Raw genomic sequence first — 21,820 nt, forward strand, 5'->3', positions numbered from 1 at the left:
TGGCGGCCTCGACGGGATTGGCTACGACAAGCTGGGACTGACACTCGAGAACGGGACTTTCGTTTCTGAGACTTTATACTGGGTGCATTTTTGAGAGATTTCCAAAACTGAAGATTGTGCTCGGTCACATGGGAGAAATGGTGCCATCCTATCTGTGGAGGTCAAACGCGGTGTTGAGCAGAGGCAGGCCGACGTCCTTGAGAGATGTATGGAGAAACAATATATGGGTGGCGATCAGTGCCGTGTGGGATTTAGACGCTATGAGGATGGTGCTTGCTGTGACGGATGTGAGGAGGGTCATGTATGCCGTTGACTACCCGTTTGGCAGCAATGCTGAGGGCAAGGCCTTTATGGAAGAGCTGCGCAAGAGCAAACTGGTGAGCGAGAAGGAATTCAAGGGCATTGCGAATGGAAATGCCAAGGCGTTTTTGCGCTTGAAGTGAGGCGAGAACAACCACCTCAACGGCCATGCTACCTAGGGAATATGGTTCAGCAGGCTGGACTTGAGTAAATGGTTGCTTTCCTGCATCAGCAGAGTTCGAAGGACAGGCATGCACACTGCGACAATGGTGATGGCCCCTTCTGCTGTGCCTAGTGTCATCAGTACCACCACATGTTCTACAGAAGCTCAAGTTAGGCCGTTGTTCTCAGCTTGGGACCAGGGTTTGCTTTTACCTGGCCCTGCACGGGGACGGTTCACGTTGTGAATGGCGAGGATCTTCATAAACGACGCAATTCCGGCACTTTTAGCTAGTCAGTCACCTGGAATGAAAAAGGAAAATGACCAGGCACTCACAAAACCCCCATTCCCATCGCGATAGTGATCCCGATCTTCTCCTTCCTCCTCATCATCAAGGGCCAAAAGATTTTGCATGGCAATAAGGCGAGCATGACATCGACTGCACCGGAGTAGGCTGGCAATCTTTCGTAAATATCAAGACCTAGACAGATCTTATCGAATTGCAAAATGCAAGAGCTTACCGGCAACAAACATATTATAACCATTCATAAGGCCCAGTGGCAGGCATTTCCCCCCTGGCACCTCCTGTCTCCAGATCCGATCCGGAGGCCAACAGTGTGCCCATTGTACGATACAGCTCCCGGCTATAAAAATGTTGGTTGTCCATATCGCAAACCACACCAGCCTCTTGAGAAATCCGTCTGTTCTCGTTAATCTGACCAAAGTGAGCCCAAAGGACGTCTTGGACCACGCTGCGGCCAGAATGAGGAAGAATCCAGCTATCGTAGCCAAGAGCCTGCTGTTCTCGATGTTCTCAAGGGGGATGGCATGCTGAGATCGACCAAACCCCAATGTGGTGTCGACGGTCTGGAAAATGCAGCCTAGTATGAGAGCGAGCCAGGAGAAAATGAGCAGATAGTCGTCCCACCAGAGACGCCGGCCACGATAGTACTTCCCCCAGAGACGGAGGAAGATGAAAATTGTAGCGTAGCCTGCGAGTACCCATATCACAAAATTGAGGACTTGGCTGTAGTCTTCATATGGCTGTGGAGTTGATCGTTTTGTTGGAAGACCCATGTCTGTCTGGACGTGAGGAGCTGTGTGGATGTTGAATGACCAAGAAAGCGTAGAATTATTGCAAGCCTTTTGAGTAATAGAAATGATCTGAACAAAACTGAAGCAGGTTGGATGCTTGTGATGGGAGCCCAATTGTGATCAGTTCGGAAGTAGTGTCGATCATACAATGTGTCGCTGCTAAAGTGCACCGTGCAGTCGCTTAAAGCATTAGAGTGTGTGCCGATTTAAGAACGACATGCATGAGAACAAATATGCCCAGAAGACTTATAATAATAGCGAAGCAATTCGTGTTTCAGTATTGGGGAGGCACACCGGCGGCACACATCCGGTGCTGGCTGATGAAAACTCGGGAGATGGCAATGTGTCTACCTAAACTCGAAAAGGCCTTGTTGGGACATTACATCTTCTCGGGGGTCTCTTTATGTCGATTAGCAGAAGTTGCACGGGTCACGCTTTCAGGGGTAAAAGGGGCTAATTGTTTTGGAAAGGAGTCTGTGCTCTCGAGAACCAAGATATCGACCATTCCGGGTTGAGTGTCATATTCCCTTGAATGTATACTCGTACACTGTAGATTGAATAGGTACTTATATGGCTTGCAACTTTTAGGTACCTTAGCTATCAATCAAGTCAAGTCTCAAAAGGTGGTTTCCACTCAATAGCACTTGTATCCTGAGTCTCTGCTGTTTACGCAGCTATGCCGTTATCCACGCTAGCCTTTGCTTTCATGGCCCACATGGCTGTCAACAAAATCGAGTACGGGTTGAACGTACGTTTCCCAGCCGTTGATGTTGCGACTCTGCCATAATTACGTTAATATTGTTTCCATGGACGACGGCGCGACACATGCAGGACGGAATACCCACAATATACTTGAGATCATAGACATGTGGCTCCCCTTCTTCGTAACACTCCAGCACAGGAACCCCTCTGCTCTTCAACAGCTCTGCCATCCGGTAACTCTGATCAATGTGCACGGCCTCATCCCCGCTCCCATGCATGAACGCTGTCGGCGGGTATGTTCCTTTCTGATCCTTCCTCAACACCCTGTACGGAGACATGTCTTCCAGAAATGCGACAAAGTCCTCTTGAGTTTTGAACTTCTCTCGATGCATCACTCCTTTTCTCAGTCCCTCCATGTCAAAGTTCAATGATCTTCTCATGTGCAGCTCGGCCTGCAGTCTGATGCGTCTGTTGTACTTGAAATCAGTGGCCCAGTACTGTTGTATTTGTTGTTCCGTGAGAACTTCTTGCTCGTTCCAGGCTAGTGCATCTGTCAACAGATTCTCTGGGTTTCTATCCTCGAGGAAAGCGTCGAGCTCGGCGTCAGTGAACTCTCCTTTCCATGGTGCGGGGTTGTCAGGCTTCCACGGTTCGAATTGAACGCTGTCACAAAAATGCGGGATGGACAGAAAGTCCACCAAGCCATAGACGTCAACCACTGCTTTGGGAGGAGGAGATAGATGGGCGGCCATCAGCGTGACCAGGTGGCCGCCGGCAGATTCACCGACAAGAACGTATCTGTCCACATCGACTTTGTCCTCGCCGAGAAGAGAAGGAAGATTTGACCGAAGCCAAGAAACAGACTCCAGGCAGTCGGACAACTGGTCATCGATTCTGGCTTGCGGGGCTAATCGGTAGTTGTGGGAGACCAAGTGGTAACCTCTGGCTCGAAATCCAGGACTGAGCCAGGGCAGAGGGGCGAAGTCTTGCTTTCAATGTCAGAACACTAAGAAACAAGATGGAAACGTCGGAGTTGACGGGGTTGAAGGGATATGTAGGAAGGTATACACAAATCACATACGAGCACCGCCCAACCAACCGCCTCCGTGAGTCCTGACCGAAAGACAATGTTAGCAAGACCATCTACATCTCAAATGCAAAGATTGACCTATTACCATATCACAAACGGAGCAGGCTCCTCAACAGGTGGATCTGCTGGCCATACCCTTACAGACAACTTGACACCATTCTCAGACACGAATGTGTGATCAGTGAAGCCAGGAGGTGCGCCAGGAGGTGCGCCATGGGGCAGGTTGAGATCAACAGGGGTGGCAGTCGACGCCATTTTCACCAGAGCTACGCGAAAGTATGGTGTGCAAGGTGCAAGTCGGCAGCAGCTTGGGCGTTGAACGTGACGGGAAACAAGATGAAATCCGAAATGAGGGGTTAGATGGCTCGAGTGAGGGGCGACGGTGACATTGATGGGCTCATACCCGAGAATGGCCACGTGACCTACTTGCCGTCTTGCTGCTGTCATCGGGTACCTAGATAGGTAGATACCTCGTTTTATTCAAAGGAGGATTTCCTGCGTAACATATAAAAATCACTCTCTGGCCGATGTTGTATCTCGGTGGGCGTTCTCTCTCATCCATCGACTTCTGGTCTTGACCTGACGTGGTGTTTTCATTCCACCGAACACTGCCCTTTGAAAGATCAGGCACAGACCGGTCCCTCCCATGCAATGTAGGTACCCAGCCCTTGAGCGGTACGTTATACTCCGAGGGCCATAGCTTCTGGACTTCTTCTTAGACTCTTCCAACCATGCCTCCAAGAACCGTAGTACTACGCACTCCACGCGTTCTATATGCATACGCAGATTCACACATCGAAAACACGTGGACAGGCAACGATCTTGCCCTCGCAGTGAATAATTTTCCACCTGTCAACGCCGTGAACCGAAATGGGCAAAAATTCGGAGGCTTTCCGGACCTGGAACAGGAAGTCCAGCGAGCCTTGGCAAGCCCTCGATGTGACAGTTCGGGTTGCAAAAAGGACCCGGTAGTTGGATTCCGGCTAAATACCCATGTGGCTCGGGCGCTAAAGATACTACGAGACTGGCCTTTGCACTGGCATGTTGCTGGAGACCCATCGCCTGATGTAGGTATTTCCTTGTCCAGAACGAACAACGACAGACCAAGCCCCATCGTCCTCAGAGCCTTGACTGAAGTCGCGAGCAAGAGAGTCTACAGAGATGTCACGGCGTAGGTCGAGATCCCTGAGATGAAGGACAGAGCCAGTGATAGTCAGAACCTGGAGATATCAACATCTGAAGAGAACTAACAGGCTTGACGCCACCTGCATATCAACACCAACCGCTTACCAGGTTTGCCCTCATTAAAGGACAATCAACGAAGATTGCACAAGTCTTTATGGATCACAGGTTCCTGGGATTATGACGATTGACGGCACGTGTAACTCAGCCATAGTCCATGGTGGCTCTTGGCCTGGCTACCAGGGAACACTACCCCATGGGGGAGTCCATTTCAAGTAAGCTGGACCCCATTCCAACCGGCCTGATTCAGGCTAATAGTCTAAAAGGAACATTCCATGAGGCTTGCCGTCCATATGCCTTTCTAAAAGCAACCGCCTTGGCGTACTAACGGACTCGCAAGCATGGCGACTAGCCTCACGAACGCCACCAAGAGTGTGCTCGATGGATGGGTACGGGGTGTTCTCCGCCGAGAACCAAACTTATGTCTGGAGACATAGGGAAGCATGTGAATTGGCAACGAGGTTCGAGCTGCCAAACCCTGGTTCCTGACATCAAGTAACAAGAATATAAAGAGGCAATGACCTGCGTTCAATTCATGCTACCCGGTTGTTGACAGCGGACAAGGAGAAGGGAAAATCGATCACACTTTCCGAACTATTGTCTTTCACCATGGTCTCGCAGACAGTTGTTTCCTCCCTCCTGGTCGTCCTCGGCGCCGCCGGCGTCAGGGCCCAACAACGCCAGAGTCTCTGGGGACAGTGCGGTGGTTCCGGCTGGAGCGGCCCTACAATCTGTGTTGACGGCGCGTGGTGCAACCCCCAAAACCAATGGTATCACCAATGCATTCCAGGCAGCGGTCCTTCCACGGCCCAGCCTCAGGTGCCTACCACCACTGCCAGACCAACAACAACGCTCGTCACATCTGTTGTTTCCTCCACCACCTCCCCGTCGGGTCCTGTGGTGACGAATCCTCCCGTGAACCCTGGTACTTGCCCAAGCACACCGTCGGGCCTAGGAACACCAGTGGCCAACCAGCTCAACGACCCCTTCACCTTTCACAACGGAAACAAGGTCACCAGCAAGGCAGACTGGGCCTGCCGCCAGAGGGAAATCTCTGAGCTTCTCCAACGCTATGAGCTCGGAACTCTCCCCCCCAAGCCCAGCAGCGTGACGGCCTCCTTTTCAGGAAGCACGCTTTCCATCTCGGTCTCTGAGGGCGGCAAGTCCATTTCCTTCACCGTCTCCATCAACAACCGTCCTTCCGGGGCGGGTCCGCACCCGGCCATTATCAACTTTGGCACCTTTGGCGCGTCCCTCCCTGTCCCTGCTGGCGTGGCCACCATCAACTTCAATAACGACGACATTGCCCAGCAGCAGGGCGGCTCTTCCCGCGGCCGTGGTAAGTTCTACGACCTGTACGGGTCCAGCCACTCGGCCGGTGCGCTCACCGCATGGGCCTGGGGTGTCTCCCGCATTGTCGACGCGCTCGAGCTCACCCAGGCTCAGACTGGCATTGACCCTACCCGCCTCGGTGTCACCGGCTGCTCGCGCAACGGAAAGGGTGCTATCGTGGCCGGTGCCCTCGAACCCAGAATCGCCCTCACCTTGCCCCAGGAATCAGGCGCTGGCGGCTCGGGCTGCTGGAGAATTGCCACATGGCAGAAGAACAACGGGCAGAATGTCCAGGATTCCACCCAGATCGTCCAGGAGAACGTCTGGTTCTCGCCCAACTTCAACAGCTACGTCAACAACGTTAACCAACTTCCTTTTGATCACCACTTGCTCGCTGGTCTGATTGCCCCCCGCGCCCTCTACGTCATGGAGAACGTGGATATGGAGTGGCTTGGTAAGATCTCGACCTACGGCTGCATGGGAATTGCCCGGAAGCAGTGGGAGGCTCTCGGTGTGCTGGACAACTTTGGCTACTCTCAGGTCGGCGGCAACAGCCACTGCAGCTTCCCGTCCAGTCAGCAAGGCAGCGAACTTAATGCCTTCATTGACAAGTTCTTGCTCAAGAGGAGCGGAGGCAACACCAACATCTTCAGAAGCACTCAGACTCACTCGAGCTTCAATCTCAACAACTGGAGCCCGTGGGCTGTTCCCTCTCTGAACTAGATGTGAAAGGGTGGAAGACAGGGCAAGAAAGACATGTGAAAAGAGTAGTTCTTGTATATAGTTAGTTACCCAGTCTTGACGAGATGTCTGATAATGAACATACCTCACGATTGTGTCTCATGATGACCATGTTGTGTTTTTCTTGAGTGGTGGATGACAGAATGCCGCACATGATGGCTGCCCCGCTCTCGGAAGGCTGACGGGCACATGGCAGTTTGCCGCCGGCAACTTCCGCCAAGCAAAACAATCACGAGATCGGCGACTGCGACTTCATCCAAACATGCTTTCCTTTGGACTTGCTCGGTGCCTGAACGCACACAAAACCTGGTATCAAGAAAAGCCTTGACAATGAACAGCCCGCGGTCGTCATCCCCGCCAGGGGCCAGGCTACGACACAACCCCATCCACAGCCTATCCCTCCGCTACCTTCTTATTGTGCCCATCCTCTTGGCCATAGCAACCGCCGTTGTCTTCTTGCAACACTCGGATACCAACATCTATATGCTCTACTCACAATGCTATGCCCGTTCCCGCATCCCGTGGCTCAGTCATATTCCTCTGCTCGGAACTCCATCCTGCTTTCTTGTCTCCTTCTTTGGTGAAGCCGCGGCTTCTCTCCGCAGCTCGGCCATTCTCTCCGTCATCTTTGCCTTCCTCGCCGGCCTCCTCACTGTGTCGACTGTCGAGGCAGCCAGGATATGCAATGCCCCTTCGATCTTGATCGCCTACCCAACTGGCTTGTGGCTCATCTTCGACCTCATCGGTGGCGCCTTTGTTTGGGAGCTCATCATCATCCCGGCCTTCTTCCACCGCAGCCGCGAAATCATCACGTCCCGTCGCCAGGACCTTCCTACTTCTGACGTCCCCTCAGCCGATCCGGCATTTGATGAAACCATGCGCCACCTGACCAAGACTTCTGAGACCATCGCCATCCCCTTTGCCGTGGCCTTTGGCTTTGTTGCGCCATCCATTCTGATGCTGGCCTACACAAGCCCGGTGACGGTTCTCATCTGGCTGCTGTTCCCGCTTTGGACAACGTTTCTTAGACAGTCGGCCCGCAAGCTCACCACACTGTCTCTGGTCAAATTGAACGGGTCTTGGCAGGAAACTCTGCACCTCGAATCCAGCACTTTGGGTATGGTACGAGTCTACCTTCTTCCCATCCTGTGCTCGTTCGCCTCCCACATATTTTTGCTGTGGACTCTGTCCCAGCCAGACGATAGGAAAGAAATGACGCGGTCGACGCTAAAGTTTATTACCATCGACGCTTTTTTTGTCGGGTTGACGGTCCTGTACTGGATCTTGGTCGAGGCCGGGTGGAGGGTGGCCGCTATGATGGTATTCACCTCGGTAGCACTTGGCCCTGGCGCGGGTGTTTGCCTGGGATGGGTCTATCGGGAAGCGACACTCAATCTTGCAGGCGCTTCTGGGAGCGGAGTGACGGTTGTGGCGGTTGGTGCCGGCCCCGGGAGGAGAGAAGAAGGGGGTGAGCCAGGTGAAGGGACACCCCTCCTTCGTTAAGAACGAAGGATTTGTACATGTTTTGTAGAACCCATTGGCAAAGATATTCCAATTCCTTTTATACGTAGAGCCAAATTTGGTACATGCGTGTGCAGTTGTCGATTTGCAATTTGTTGGCTCATACTGAGCACCCACAGGGACTTTTTTGCGAGGAGAGGCGCCATTGCGGTGTGTGTACGGGGCGTGGAGAACTCACCCAGGCTCCGGGGCAGCTTTGTCTAGAGGTCTGAGAATCGAACAACATCTGGGTGGTGTACAAATCAAAGCACAACAGTGTAGGTAGGTAGAGCAACGGTAATTAGATGTAGAAGACTTCGGCAAGACAACCGGGCAAGAGGGTGATCAAATCAAGCCCGTTCTCATATTAACAATGCTTCCACAGAGCCCCTCAAGGTCAAGGGCCAATATCCCCACAAGACCGTCGAAAGCATGTATGTTAAACTCTGGGAGGCGAGAAATATTGCTGCACAACTTGATGGCCTGCACCAGCATCAATTACCTAAAAGAGACTGCAGAGGCGTGGGAGAACGCAGTTGACCTGACCCCCACTATGCGGAGAATGGCGACACCAGCCCCCGGAATGGCGTAAACATGGCTCACCCAATAAAAGTAAAAACGACCCATCTGGCAAGACCACACACTGTCACATTATCTATAAAGTCTTCAGACTCACATGTTCGACCCTGTAAACTGCTGGTTGGGCCATCCAGTCGGGAATGTGGACCAGTCCATGCCGTACAGCTCCGGCCCAAAAGTGAAACCGCTCAACACCTCCTCAAACGCATTACTCCCCGTTGTCACGCCGCTCGCGTGTGAAGGTGCCACAGGCGCCGGTATTGGTGGTTCTGTGACGGCAAGGCTTGGCAAGGCTATTGATGGAGCCGATGTAGCTGGTACAGATGGCTGGAACGTGTACAAGGCTGCTGGATCCGGTGTGAGCTGTGCGTGGCCAGCAAGCCTGGTGTCGATGGCAGATTTGGTGACAGATGCAGGGTCACTGGAGTTACGAGTCGGTGAATCGGGCGCGCCTTCAGGGAGCTTTAAACCGTGGGTGATTATCCGTTCGATATCCGCTTGCTGGTGCCATGTCAGTCATCTGACGCCTCAGTCATGGTGATTAGAGTTCAAACACTTACAATACTCGCAGCGGCCGGCCCAGTGGTAGATTGCTGGGCGGCCCTTAAGCAAACAGCGGAGAGCTCTTGAACTCGTTCTAGGGTAAATGCTAAGTCACTTGTACCGGTTTGAAGCCCATGATACAGAGCCCTCGTGCATTGATAAGCGCAGCCCGGCAGATCCAAGTCAGTGACAGGGACGCTGCTGCCCAGGGTCAGGAGCTGCGCAAACATATCAGCCATGGCCCTTGCGTGATTATAGCAGCCCTGACGGCTGCGGGCAACAAGATTAGGATCCAGCTGCTGGAGCATCGGCCGAGGGAGCGCCTCGCGCAGTCCTTCCAGAAAGAGGCGGTACAGATCGAGATGGCACTGTCGCCACCAAACGTGTGTCATGACAAAAATACCCAGCCTTGGTGAATAGGTTCGCAGACGCAGGTTCCCCTCGGACCATTTGAACGACGGCGGCAATCGTTCCTCGAAGCCTTCCAGCTCGGCCAACAGCTCGGCGCATCGCAATGGGAGAGTGGTCAGATCCTGTTGAGACCACGATGAGGCGGCCTGAGAGGTACACTGCAATATCCTTGCACGCATCCACTGGATACGCACATGAAGGGCCATAAATCCGAGAGCATCCGGCATTGGCGCGGTTCCCATGCCGGGCTCTGGTGGTGGCGGCCTCAGGGACTCAGTGGCTTCTGGAAGGTCAAACTCGAAGTTCCTTTCGTTGCAGGGCAGGTGAACGTGGATTTGGCGCTCGGCATCGGGCCACAAAGCAACATCACGCTGGCCTGCGGAGATGGACGAATCGATCATGTACAGAGACCACATAAGTCGACGACGAGACTCTCGCGCCAAAAAACAGAGCTCTGGGTTTTCGTAGTTGAGTCGAAGAGCCGTGGCAAAGCGGCTGGCGAGTGCATGCAGCATAAAAGCACCCGAAAACCTTCTCGAGAAGATGCGATGCTCAACCGCAATCACCAGCGCCTGCAGACGGACAATCGATGGTTTCTCCATTCCCGCCAAGCACAGTGACACGGCCTCTTCCATACACTGGCTTCCATACTCGGCCATACCCGGACCCAGGTCAGTCAGCAAAGCGGTGATGGCAATGAGAGCAAGCACAAGAGACCTGTCGAGGGACCCAGCGTGGTAACGCTCCATCAGCGATGCCCGATGCAAGAAGGAGAACTTGGGGATATGGTGTACATGACGAAAGAAGGCGTCAAAAGCGCGCAGCACGAGGTCCTCCTCGGGTTCGGCTCGCGCAGCAGACGCCGGCGCAGGGCTTGCAGTACCGCTCGCAAAAGCGCTGCGTCCCGAGTGGCCATCATCATAGGATGGTGAGTCTGGCGGATGGGCCGTCGCAGGTGGTGCGGATGTTGCTGAGGTTGCTGATGCTGTGGCAGGGCTGGCCAGGGGAAGTGAGCGCTTTCCAGGGAGATAGACACAATGGAGGCCTTGAGCGGTGCACCGGTCACAGCTCGGAGTCGAACCACTGCAGCGGGCCTTCTTCTCATGGCAGTTCTGGCAGGCGCGGCGAACTCGGCGGCGAGGTATCGCGATGCGAGACACGGCGGCATCGGTCTGGACCACCTCCACGCCCGTGTGTTCGTCATAGGAGCAACCAAAACCAAGTCGCTCGCAGTTGGTACAGGTTCCCTTCCGACCATCACATCGGACCTTGCGGGCACGGCATGTTATGCACGTGTGTGCGGTGCGCTTTTGCTGTGTCCGGGGTGAGGCGCTCATTGGCAGCAGCAGCTTCGGTGTCTAAGCCAAGCAGCATCAGGGCAGTCCGTGATGGTGGATGACGGCGACCGGGAGGATGACTGACCCCGCAGTCTATCTCAAATGAATTGGCCTCGGTGGGCGGTTTGCGTTTGGCTGAGCGGGAAGATAATAATAAGCCAGGTCTCCAAATCACCCCAGGCATTTCGTGCTTGTTCTCTCCTGCGTTGTGTCGTTTTTTTTTTTTTTTTTTTTTTTTTGAACTGTCCCTGGCAGCGACACCTCTTGATCCGAAGCCGAACCGCTAACCAAAATCACCCACCGGTTGTTCCCGGCCGTTGGAGGGGAGGCGGCCAGGGCGCTCTGGTGTGGGTGCCGAGCCCTGCCAGCCGCCGGTCGGCCCGTCCGTATATCCTGGATGGGCGTAGACTCCGGAGTGAGATGATCCGGCAGTTGGCTCCGGTCTTCCATTGCATCCCGTCCCGGCACGCCGGTCTTCAGTCTTGAAAAATGTATCTGAGCTTACCATCAACAAGCTTGCTTCATGGTCGATGGCATGGACACCCAGCACATGTTGGAAGTGAGGTAAGGTATCTTAGGTATGATCAAGTGAGATATCCGGGATTTGGAGAGAGACTTGCGGGGCACTGTTCCTACACCCCACTGCGCACACCATTCGCATCCAATCTGCTGGACGCTCGGATTGAAGCCATCGTGATCGAAGGAAGCTCTGCAGATACCTGGACAATCAGAATAAAATGAAGGCTGGCTGATGCCTAAGCCGTTGTGGGACTGCTGGGCCAGCTGCCTGCTTAGTGTCCCGTGATCTCGCGCTCTTCCCCTGGCAGGGGCCACTGTTGCCTGCTCGACATGTCGCGCCTGCCAATAAAACAAGCAGCCACGAGAAGGTTGATCGAGTATAATTGCATTCAAACTCAAGACCTGATTCCAGCTTCCTTCAGGCTCTTGCGAATTGTGTGGCATCTCTGTTTGTTCATTCGTTAATTACCCTTCACCCTCTACATACCTTTCTCCTCCCGTCAGAATGCCGCCAAAACGCGCCAAGAAGGCTGCCGCTGCCGCAGCAGAACCTCCTCTCGATGGCTGCAAGATTGCCCTGAGCGGCACCTTTGCGGGCATGACCCAATCGGCTGTCAAGGCCAAGGCAGAGGCTGTGGGTGCCACTGTCAGCACCGCTGTCACCGAAGACACGACACACCTCGTGGCCACCGAGGCCGACTTCAACAAGCCCTCAGCCAAAGTCACCAAAGCACAGACCCTAGGCATTCCCATTGTCAGCTTTGAGTGGCTGTCGCTCTCTGAACAAAAGAATAGGAAACAGGCTGAAGACGACTTCACGTTGGGCGGCACTGCTTCCACCAAGACCAGCACATCGCGGAAGAGAGCTGCGGTTGACAGCACCTCCGACACGGAAACTGTTGCACCACCGGCCAAGAAAAGCAAGGATGGTAATGCCAAGGTTGAAAATGGAGATGTCAAAGTCGAAGATGCTCCCCCAGAGCAGAAAAAGGCCAAGCAAGAGAAGGCACTTGGTGAGGGTCAGGTTTTGAAACGAAAAGACACTCGGATTCCAATCGATGATGGCTGTCCCTTTACGAGTTCGGTCGTGTACATTGATGCTGACGGCGTCATCTACGACGCCTCGTTGAACCAAACCAACGCCTCCAACAACAACAACAAGTTCTACCGCATTCAGGTCAGTTATTCCAGAACACGTTTCCAGACAAGAGAGGAAGCCAGTTGCTGACAAGGAATGGCGATCTAGCTTTTAGTGGATCCTCAAGGAGTGTACAGGACATGGACTCGCTGGGGTCGTGTTGGTGATCACGGCCAAACCCAGGTTCCTGCCACAGGTTCGCTCGCAGAGGCCATGAAGCAGTTCGAAAAGAAGTTCAAAGACAAATCGGGCATCGCTTGGGCCAACCGGGGCGACAACCCAAAGCCCGGCAAGTACGCTTTTGTGGAGAGGAACTACGAGGAGGATTCCGACGATGAAGATGCGGCAGAAGATGAGTCCAAGGACAAAACTAGGGCTGGCGACTGGACGCCGCCAAAGTGCAGTCTAGACCCTGCGGTGCAGCATCTTTTGGAACTCATCTTCAACCAGCAGTACTTTGCCAACACAATGTCGGACCTCAACTACGACGCAAACAAGCTCCCGCTCGGCAAGCTCAGCAAGGCCACCATCACGCGCGGTTTCCAGTCACTAAAAGACCTGTCAGAGCTCCTCGACGACAACACACTGGCGCAGTCCAAGTACTCCATGACGTACGGAAATGCCGTAGAACAGCTGTCCAACACGTTCTACTCGCTCATCCCGCACAATTTTGGTCGCAACCGTCCACCCGTCATTCACACTCAGCAAATGGTCAAGAAGGAAATAGAACTTCTGGAAAGCCTAAGCGACATGAAGAATGCGGCCGAGATCATGAAGCTGGACAAAGTGGGCAACTACGATGTCCACCCCCTCGACAAGCAGTACGAGGGTCTGAAGATGAAGGAGATGACTGTCCTTAATCCCGCCACTCAAGAGTTTGCAGAGCTCAAAAACTATCTGGTCAACACACGTGGGCACACCCACAATCACAGTTACCAAGTCGAAAACATCTTCCGCATCGAGCGCCAAGGCGAGAAGGATCGATTCGACGCCAGTGTGTTTGGCAAGCTCAACCAAAACAGGCGCCTGCTGTGGCACGGTTCTCGCGCAACCAACTTTGGTGGTATTCTCAGCCAAGGTCTTCGTATTGCTCCTCCAGAAGCACCTGTGAACGGCTACATGTTCGACAAGGGCATCTATCTTGCCGACATGGCCTCCAAGTCTGCAAACTACTGCTGCTCGTATCAGTCTGGCAATACTGCTCTTCTTTTGCTGTGCGAGGCTGAACTGGGTGACCCCATGCAGGAGCTGCTGCACTCTTCTTACAACGCCGCCAGTGAGGCCAAGCAGAAGGGCATGATTTCCACATGGGGCAAGGGAACAAACGGTCCACTGGCATGGAAAGATGCTAGCTGCGTGGAATCTTCTCTGAAGGGTGTTATGATGGTGAGTATCGGTGAACAACAGAGCGGGCCGTCAAGTCTATTAGCTAACCATTATCAATTCCACAGCCCGACACGGCCACGAAGATGCCAGGGAAAACCGGCGTGGCAGGAGCCAGCTTGCTGTATAACGAATACATTGCCTACGACGTGTCACAAGTCCGCCTCCGTTACCTCTTCCGGGTTAAGATGTAGAAGTGTGCGCGTCTTAGGGACAATGAGTGATGGTGGGAGTATGGTGTTGGTGGCTATCTTGGCTTCATTTTGGGGACCGCGGCAGCGTCAATGTGTACAAGGTAGGGCGGGGGCGAAAACGGTTTCGGTGAGAGGTAGAGCTAGGGATACATTTGCTAATATTGCGCCATGTGCTAATCAAATCAAACATGAACTAGTGAGTTGCAGGAGTACTGTGCTCTCACCTGTCGTGCGTGTTCCATCTGCAAGCATTGCCCTCAGTCCCAAAGTTCATGAATGATGCATGTTGTGAAGACGTCAGCGTGGTGGTTCGCATACCAAGTCTAGCTGCCAGGTTTACTTGATCTGTACCGTGATCAAACGTCCATAATGTAATCATTCTTTTAGTAGTTGGTTGACGGTTAGGAGGCTTCATCGTAGTAGGTTTCATAACAAATAAGTTCAATAACGTATATTATAAGCGAGCGACCAATATAAGCGAGCGACCAATATAAGCGAGCGACCAATATAAGCGAGCGACCAATATAAGCGAGCGACCACCTTTTTGACGCGACGCGTAACCTCAACCTCAACACCTCATTTTCTCAACATTCCAAAATGCCATCTACTTCAAAGGAAGCCCCATATAACTTTAGCCCTTGAGGCTCTTCGAAATGATAAAAATCTAAGTGTATCAGCTGCAGCCAAGATATATAACGTCGATCGCAGTACGCTTAGATACCGACGCGCCGGCCGGCCTACACGACGCGATACTACGCCTAGATCGAAGAAGCTTACTTAATCCGAAGAGGAGGCTATTATTTATTATATTATTGAGCTATCTACGCGAGCTTTTCCACTAAGGTTACGTAGTGTGGAAGATATAGCTAACTAACTACTATACGTACGCGACGCGCTACTTATTGGTAAGCTCTAGGTATATAACTTCGTTAAACGCTAGCTATAGCTCCGTAGGCGTTTTACGCGTAAATACGACTATTAGAGGGTTAAGTGTGAAGATCCGAAGGTTATTACCGAGTAGTTTACGTTCGTACGGAATATTAAAGTTAAATACGGTATTATAAAAATAATATTTTGTGACGAACCCCTATCTAGAACCTCTAAAAGGGATACCGATTAAAGGCTGCCTCTAAATAATCCTGGTTCGGTATAGCTAAACAGTATACAATAAGATATCTTAATATAAATATAAGATACCGTAAATATAAGTTTGAATTGTATATTGCGGAACTATTTATCTATACTAGCTAGTTCCTCCATATATATATACCTTGCGCTAAGCCTAGCGTTATGCTGGATCGATAGACTCGACCCTCGATCCTATCGATATTATCCCTCCGGGGTTAACTCCTTTAGATCGACCCTCGATTTTAATAATCTTATTTTAATTAGTCCGTAATCCTATACTAATAATTAATTAGTAGTGCGCCTACGCCCCACTAGATATTAAGCCGTAACACAACGCTCCCCCTCCTAGGCCGAAGTCCCGTCGGCCTAGCTTACTCTCCCTCGTCCGCTAATATTTATAAAATTTCCTCCTTTTTCCCTTACTCTTTACGCTTTAATATATTCAACCGTATAAGTAAGACGCGATCGGGTATTAAACCTCCGTATACAAAAATAGCGCATCGTAATAAATTACTTACTATAATTTTATAATTTATTATTATTATAAAGCGTACTTATTTCTTCTACGAAAAACGTAGCTTTTTTTATAAAATTCTTCCTTTAATTTCCGAATATTACGCTATTTATATATAGTATAATTAATCCCTTTATAACGCTTATAGGTTATCCGTTTAATAGCTTTATAAAATTATTTTTTAATATAATTAATTAAAAATAAAGATAGTAAAAGCTAAGTTTTAACGTATTACCCTAGATTAAAAAATTAACCGTTTATACTTATAGAAACGACTATAGTTTAAATAAATAATTATAGTTATTTCTATAGCTTTAATAATATAAAAAAGCTAAAGTGTATTAAGCGGGAAAAAGCCGCGTTAGTTATATAGTTTACTTTATTATTTAATAATACTCTTCTTTCTCCGGCCCCCGCTTCTCCGGATCTTTCGAATTATTATATAATAGAGTTTCCTACCGTTATACCTTCTAACCTCTCTTTCTTAAACCTTTCTTTAAGCTTCGAATAACTACCTAAACTTTCTTTCGACCTTAGTACGGCCGGTCCTTCCTTTTTAACCGCCTAAAATACCGCTAATAGTATGCCTTTTACTTTTTAAAGTAATTAAAACGTATAATATTACTTATATTTAGTCCTCTTTATATTTTTTAACCTCGTAATATAGCGTATAGTACGTTAATTATTTTACCGGAGGTATAGGTTCGACTTTTATTAAGGTTCTTTTAGCTTTATTTTATAATTATTTAATTATAATTTAAAATTAACTTTTTATCGTTCGCTAATAATATATTTTTTTATAATAATAAAAGTATATAATATTAATTATATTTAAATTCTTTCTTACTTTTTAACTTTATAGTATAATATATAATACGCCGATTACTTTATTAAAGGCGTAAGTTCGATTTTTATTAAAGTTTTTTTAAGTTTAAAAGTACTTAACGAGGTTCCTTTAAATTTAAATTTATTTTTATTTATTTAGGTTTTAATCGATTTAAGTACCGCTAGTAAAATTCTTTTAGTTTATTTAAATAATAAAAGTATATTTATAGCTTTTATAAATTATTTATAACCGGATATTTTAATTAATTAACTAGATACTTTAATTAACTTTTATTAAATTATAAATTTAATATTTCTTTTATATTATACTTTCTTTTTTTTTATTACCGCCTATATATTAACTTTCTTTATTAATAATATAGGCTTTAAAAGTAAAATATAAAAGGTATATAATTATAAATATATTATATAAAGTAACTCTAGTTTAAATACTATTTTCAATATTTTCCTTTTAACTTTAAATAGGCTTACTTACCTATAGTTTAACTTTTTACTAAGTCTTTTAATACGTAAATTATATATAAAAAGGAATATTATATTTCTTTCTTTAAAGTAAGGTTCCTCGAGCCTTTTAATATTATAGTATTTCCGTATCCTTTCCTTTATAAACTTTCATTTTTATTTAAGTTTACTATAAAATATATATATTTTATTTACTTTAACCTTAACTCTAGGTACCTTAATAATAAGCCTTTACTATAGGTTTACTTTATAACCGAAATTCGTAAAAAAAAAATATAACTTTCGTAATTTCCGTTAGTAATATATTATACGTTAATTATACTATAAATAATAATTTAATTTAATCGTTTTATTCGAAATTAATATAATTTCGTAAATATTATTTTACGATTTAATTCAACCGTTCCGTTTAACTATCCGTTTAAAAATAGTAGGCCGATAACGCCTTATTTATTATTTTTAATTTCGTTATTAACGCTTTTTAAAATTTCGATATAAATTTAATATTACGATTTATAATAAACTCCTTTAACTATATATATATTATTATGATATACTATAGTATTATATTTATTAATTATTTTACTAACTAGGTTTTTTTATATAGTAAGAAATATATTTATTTAATAAGCCTATCGAGTATCGTTAATATATTATTATACTTAACGCCGGTTACCGTATTTTTAAACTTTAATAATTTAATAATAAAGTTTATGGTAATTAAACTTTATAGCCGTTCCGCTATTAATAATAACTTTAAAAATCCGTAAGGTTTATACTTTATAACCCTCGTTCTTTCGTATATATAATATAATTAAATAGCTTCTTTAATATTATCCTTAATCCTTAATTAATTAAAATACTATTTAATTTTTTCTATAGTTTTAACGATACTTATATATTTTCCGAACTTTAATATATAAATATTTATTATTAATATCGCCCGGTTATTTAGCTTTATATATATTTAATTTTTATATTATAGTTTTCTTTAACTATTTTTCTAAATATTTTATAGCTTTAATTTTTCCTATTAATATTATTTAATAATATTATTATTTAATTTTCTTTAATATTTATTAAAAATAGTCCTTTCGTAATATATTATATAATACTTTATTTACGGCTATAATAAATATTTAAAAATATTATTTAGCGCTTCTTTAAATAATAATAATAACTCCCTAAATATATCTTTATAATAGTGAAATGGTGAGAAAACACACAAAAACAACCACAAAACCACAAATATATCCTCAACAGGGTTCTGAATGAACACACCGGCGTGACAGTGGCTCGCTCGCAGGCCGCACTTCACGTAGGACAAACAAAAGACTCTGTGGGCTCGCAGACCACACAGTAAGCACCGATTTGGCCTGATCAGAGGGCCAGGATTGCCCGCACGCATGCAAGGCACAAAATACGAAGAAATAAAAGTCGATGATCTCTCTAAAATAGAATGTCCGAAGCAGACCGTTTATATACATGACCCCTGAACCCCCGAATCCTCAGAGAGCCCCACTTCCTTACTCATACCCTCAGGCCTGTGGCCGCACCCCAAACCAATAGTCGGTACGCTAATTAAATATATTTACTTTAGCGTTTTCTGATCCCTTTTTATAATTAATTTAAAAATTAAATTCCGAAAAAAACTTTAATTATTATATTTACCGCGTATTAAAGACCTTTATAATAATAAAGTACCGTAAGTTTTTATAATCCGTATAAACCTATACTTCGTACTTAATATTACTAAAGTATAGCCTTTACTCCTTAAATACTTTAATAATAACGAATAGCTTTTTATTATAAATTAAATAGTTTTAACGTATTTCTTTATACTTTTTCGAAAAATAAATTATCGAATATAATTTACTATTATTATTTTATTATCCTAATTACTTACTAATTATATAATTTAATATATTTATTTTAACTTTAAATAGTTAATTAAGGTTTAATAATTTAGATATTAAGTCCTTTAAAATAATTCCTTTTAATTTTTAAAAAACCTACTTTTTTTCTTACCTTTACCGGAACTTTACGTCCTTTTTAATTAAATAATTAAAAAGCTTTACGATACTTATATACCCTTAAATAAATATTTTATAAAAGTTCGTAAACGTTAAGAATTCCTTAACGTATATTTATAACTATAGTATAAATTAATTCCTAATTACTATAATTTTCTTAAGTTCTATACGAACTTTACTTAACGATATTAAGTATCTTAAATATATTATTTTTTATACGTAAAACTCGCTTTTCTCTTTAGTAATTAAAAGTCCGGTTCTATATAACGCGTCAAGTACTTTTCGTACGTATCGTTTATATTCCTCTAAAGTACGTAAATAAATAAAAATATCGTCGAAATAATATACTATTATTTTATCGAGGTATTTCTATATCGTATAGTTAATAAAAAATTAAAACGTTATAAATATATTAATTAGCCTAAATAGTATTACGAAATACTCGAAATAATTATAGGGCGTACGAAACGCTATTTTCTATTCGTTTCTTTCTTTAATCTACATATAAGCGTATTTAATAAATATATTTAAGCGTATAAATTATTACGCCCTTATTAATTAATTTTATAATTTAAATATTAATAGTAATAGGTAATTATTTTTTATTATTTCGTTATTTAATTACCGGTAATTTATATATAATCGTAAGCCTCTATTTTTTTTCGGTATAAAAAAAACGGAGTATTTTATTAACGATATAAACTTTTTAATATAGCTTTTCTTTAAATTTTCGTTTAAATATTTCCGTAGCTTTTTATTTTATTTATCGTTAGTATAATATACTTTAAATAACCGTAGTTTAGTTTCTTCTTTTAATTTAATTTTATAGTCTTACGGCCCTCGCTTTAAAAGCCCTTTTAAATATTTAACCGTAAAGGCTAAATATCCTTAATATTCTACCGGTACTACTTTTTTCTTATCTTTTTTTATATTATTATAATAAATATATTTATTAACCTCCGATATTTCTACTAACGTTATTAACCCTATTTTTTCGATTTTACTATTTATATCGATAAAGTATATTATTACTTTTTAAGCTCCTTATAGTAGTATTATAGAAGGTATTTATTTTATACTTTACTTTATATATACTTTTAAATTTTTATCGTTAGTTAAATACTTTTAAGGTTTTTTTAATTATAAATAATTATTATTCCTTTAATCGATATTTAAATTATAATTTTTATATTATAATTACTTTAGGATTATATCTTTCGAGGGTTCTATATTTATAATATTAAATATAATTAAAATTATTTTCCTTTTAACTATAATATTTAAAAATAGTATTTCTTTATAAACCTTTTATATATAAAATAGTCCTTATATAATAATTTATTTTTTTTTCTTTTATAGTATCCGGATTTAGTATATAAATTATAATAAAATTAGGTTCGTTTGTATATTACTATTTATTAATATTATTATTTAAAGATTCTTTTAATATATAATAACCTAAAAGCGTTTATTTCTCTTACTTTTTCCTTATATAGTAACGACTTTATTAATAAACTTTAAATCGTTATTCTATACTTTCGCTTTACGTTAATACTTTTAAAAATACTATTCGTAGTTTATTAAAGGTTAATAATCTTTATAAAAAGCTATAAATTATTTTTTAAATAATTATATCGTTTAAAAACGTTTTTTTATTCCGGGTTAATTAATAATATAAAGTCTTTTAACTATACTTACTTAACTTCCTTTTATTTTTCGTTTTTTACTTTTTTAATATTTTTTCGTATTTTTATCCGATAATAATTTTTTTACTTAATTTTATATATTTTATTTTAATAATATTATTTAACTTTCTTTTATAAATATATAATATAGTTTAGGCTTAAATACTATCCTAATATTATTTTTTTTAAAGAATATATATTATTATTTATATTTTAACCGTTTATATACTCGACGTAATATTTCGTATACTTTAATACGATCTATATAATTTAAAGGCTATCCTTTAGTTTAACCGGGCCCTAAACTTTTTATAAAAGATAGTCGTTTAGATTTTTTTATTAGGCTTTTTCTTACTTAATTATAATTTTTTTAATTAATTATAACTTACTTTCCTTATTTACTTTACGTATCGGTTAATAACCGTATAATAATTTACTTTAATAATACTTTATATATTTATATATAATATATTAAAACTAAAATATTTTCCGATATTCCGGATATTTAAAATAAAGTTATACTATATTTTCCTTATAAGGTATATACTATATAAGTATTAATATATTTTTTAATATTTTCGTAATCCTTATATTAACGACCTTTTTACTTTTTTAATATTTTTCTTAACTTTTATATATAAGCTTTATAAACTATAATATATCCTATAAAATAATAAATTTATATTCACTATACTACCTCTCCGGTATTATTTATTTAATAAGTTTTTACGTAAAATTATTACTTTTAATAATTTTTATAATGATTTCCGTAATAATTTATATTAATTAATTTTATAATATTTATATTTAAAAATCTTTTTTTTCGTACTCTACTTTTAGCCTTTTTATTACTTTCCGTAGCTCTTAGAACTCTATTTTCTTTTAT

General features: G+C 43.9%; 8 protein-coding genes across 8 annotated transcripts; 4 read left to right on the forward strand and 4 right to left on the reverse strand.

Moving 5' to 3' along the window:
• Positions 1 to 137: 137 nt before the first annotated feature.
• Positions 138 to 443, forward strand: QC761_0030180 (uncharacterized protein; the record flags this gene model as incomplete). The annotated part of the gene is made up of 1 exon (XM_062872251.1): positions 138 to 443. The coding sequence occupies one exon, from the start codon at positions 138 to 140 to the stop codon at positions 441 to 443; it is 306 nt and encodes a 101-aa protein (XP_062734185.1).
• A 349-nt stretch (positions 444 to 792) lies between these two features.
• QC761_000890 (uncharacterized protein) lies at positions 793 to 1,537 on the reverse strand (the record flags this gene model as incomplete). The annotated part of the gene is made up of 2 exons (XM_062871889.1): positions 793 to 914; positions 982 to 1,537. The coding sequence occupies 2 exons, from the start codon at positions 1,535 to 1,537 to the stop codon at positions 793 to 795; spliced, it is 678 nt and encodes a 225-aa protein (XP_062734186.1).
• A 453-nt stretch (positions 1,538 to 1,990) lies between these two features.
• Positions 1,991 to 4,013, reverse strand: QC761_000900 (uncharacterized protein). Its single transcript, XM_062871890.1, has 4 exons — positions 3,433 to 4,013; positions 3,339 to 3,370; positions 2,401 to 3,242; positions 1,991 to 2,333 (listed from the first exon to the last, which is right to left on the reverse strand). Exons 1-4 carry the CDS (start codon positions 3,792 to 3,794, stop codon positions 2,247 to 2,249), a joined length of 1,323 nt encoding a protein of 440 aa, XP_062734187.1. The 5' UTR covers positions 3,795 to 4,013; the 3' UTR covers positions 1,991 to 2,246.
• Positions 4,014 to 4,476: 463 nt separating this feature from the next.
• On the forward strand, positions 4,477 to 6,644 carry cip2 (carbohydrate-binding module 1; the record flags this gene model as incomplete). The annotated part of the gene is made up of 2 exons (XM_062872252.1): positions 4,477 to 4,804; positions 5,146 to 6,644. The coding sequence occupies exons 1-2, from the start codon at positions 4,747 to 4,749 to the stop codon at positions 6,642 to 6,644; spliced, it is 1,557 nt and encodes a 518-aa protein (XP_062734188.1). The 5' UTR covers positions 4,477 to 4,746.
• QC761_0030220 (uncharacterized protein) lies at positions 5,712 to 6,816 on the reverse strand (the record flags this gene model as incomplete). The annotated part of the gene is given in 4 exon segments (XM_062872253.1): positions 5,712 to 6,128; positions 6,134 to 6,268; positions 6,273 to 6,635; positions 6,748 to 6,816. Coding segments are annotated over 4 exon segments (984 nt in total).
• Positions 6,817 to 6,992: 176 nt separating this feature from the next.
• QC761_000920 (uncharacterized protein) lies at positions 6,993 to 8,165 on the forward strand (the record flags this gene model as incomplete). The annotated part of the gene is made up of 1 exon (XM_062871891.1): positions 6,993 to 8,165. One exon carries the CDS (start codon positions 6,993 to 6,995, stop codon positions 8,163 to 8,165), a length of 1,173 nt encoding a protein of 390 aa, XP_062734190.1.
• A 669-nt stretch (positions 8,166 to 8,834) lies between these two features.
• QC761_000930 (uncharacterized protein) lies at positions 8,835 to 11,750 on the reverse strand (the record flags this gene model as incomplete). Its single annotated transcript, XM_062871892.1, is given in 3 exon segments — positions 8,835 to 9,242; positions 9,302 to 11,260; positions 11,275 to 11,750. The coding sequence occupies 2 exon segments, from the start codon at positions 11,030 to 11,032 to the stop codon at positions 8,835 to 8,837; spliced, it is 2,139 nt and encodes a 712-aa protein (XP_062734191.1). The 5' UTR covers positions 11,033 to 11,260; positions 11,275 to 11,750.
• On the forward strand, positions 11,357 to 14,530 carry QC761_000940 (uncharacterized protein). The gene is made up of 3 exons (XM_062871895.1): positions 11,357 to 12,728; positions 12,798 to 14,075; positions 14,141 to 14,530. The coding sequence occupies exons 1-3, from the start codon at positions 12,057 to 12,059 to the stop codon at positions 14,264 to 14,266; spliced, it is 2,076 nt and encodes a 691-aa protein (XP_062734192.1). The 5' UTR covers positions 11,357 to 12,056; the 3' UTR covers positions 14,267 to 14,530.
• Positions 14,531 to 21,820: the final 7,290 nt, after the last annotated feature.

Source organism: Podospora bellae-mahoneyi, chromosome 2, assembly GCF_035222275.1.
Source record: "Podospora bellae-mahoneyi strain CBS 112042 chromosome 2, whole genome shotgun sequence".
NCBI lineage: Eukaryota > Fungi > Ascomycota > Sordariomycetes > Sordariales > Podosporaceae > Podospora > Podospora bellae-mahoneyi.

What these genes read in the sequence shown, in the direction of transcription:
- QC761_000900 (XM_062871890.1), bottom strand. Translation starts at nt 3,794, where the DNA reads ATGACAGCAGCAAGACGGCAAGTAGGTCACGTGGCCATTCTCGGGTAT. An exon ending in CCTGCTCCGTTTGTGATATG is followed by an intron (nt 3,371 to 3,432) that starts GTAATAGGTCAA and finishes TCTTTCGGTCAG; the next exon opens with GACTCACGGAGGCGGTTGGT. An exon ending in CGGTTGGTTGGGCGGTGCTC is followed by an intron (nt 3,243 to 3,338) that starts GTATGTGATTTG and finishes ATTGAAAGCAAG; the next exon opens with ACTTCGCCCCTCTGCCCTGG.
- QC761_000940 (XM_062871895.1), top strand. Translation starts at nt 12,057, where the DNA reads ATGCCGCCAAAACGCGCCAAGAAGGCTGCCGCTGCCGCAGCAGAACCT. An exon ending in ACAAGTTCTACCGCATTCAG is followed by an intron (nt 12,729 to 12,797) that starts GTCAGTTATTCC and finishes ATGGCGATCTAG; the next exon opens with CTTTTAGTGGATCCTCAAGG. An exon ending in CTCTGAAGGGTGTTATGATG is followed by an intron (nt 14,076 to 14,140) that starts GTGAGTATCGGT and finishes TCAATTCCACAG; the next exon opens with CCCGACACGGCCACGAAGAT.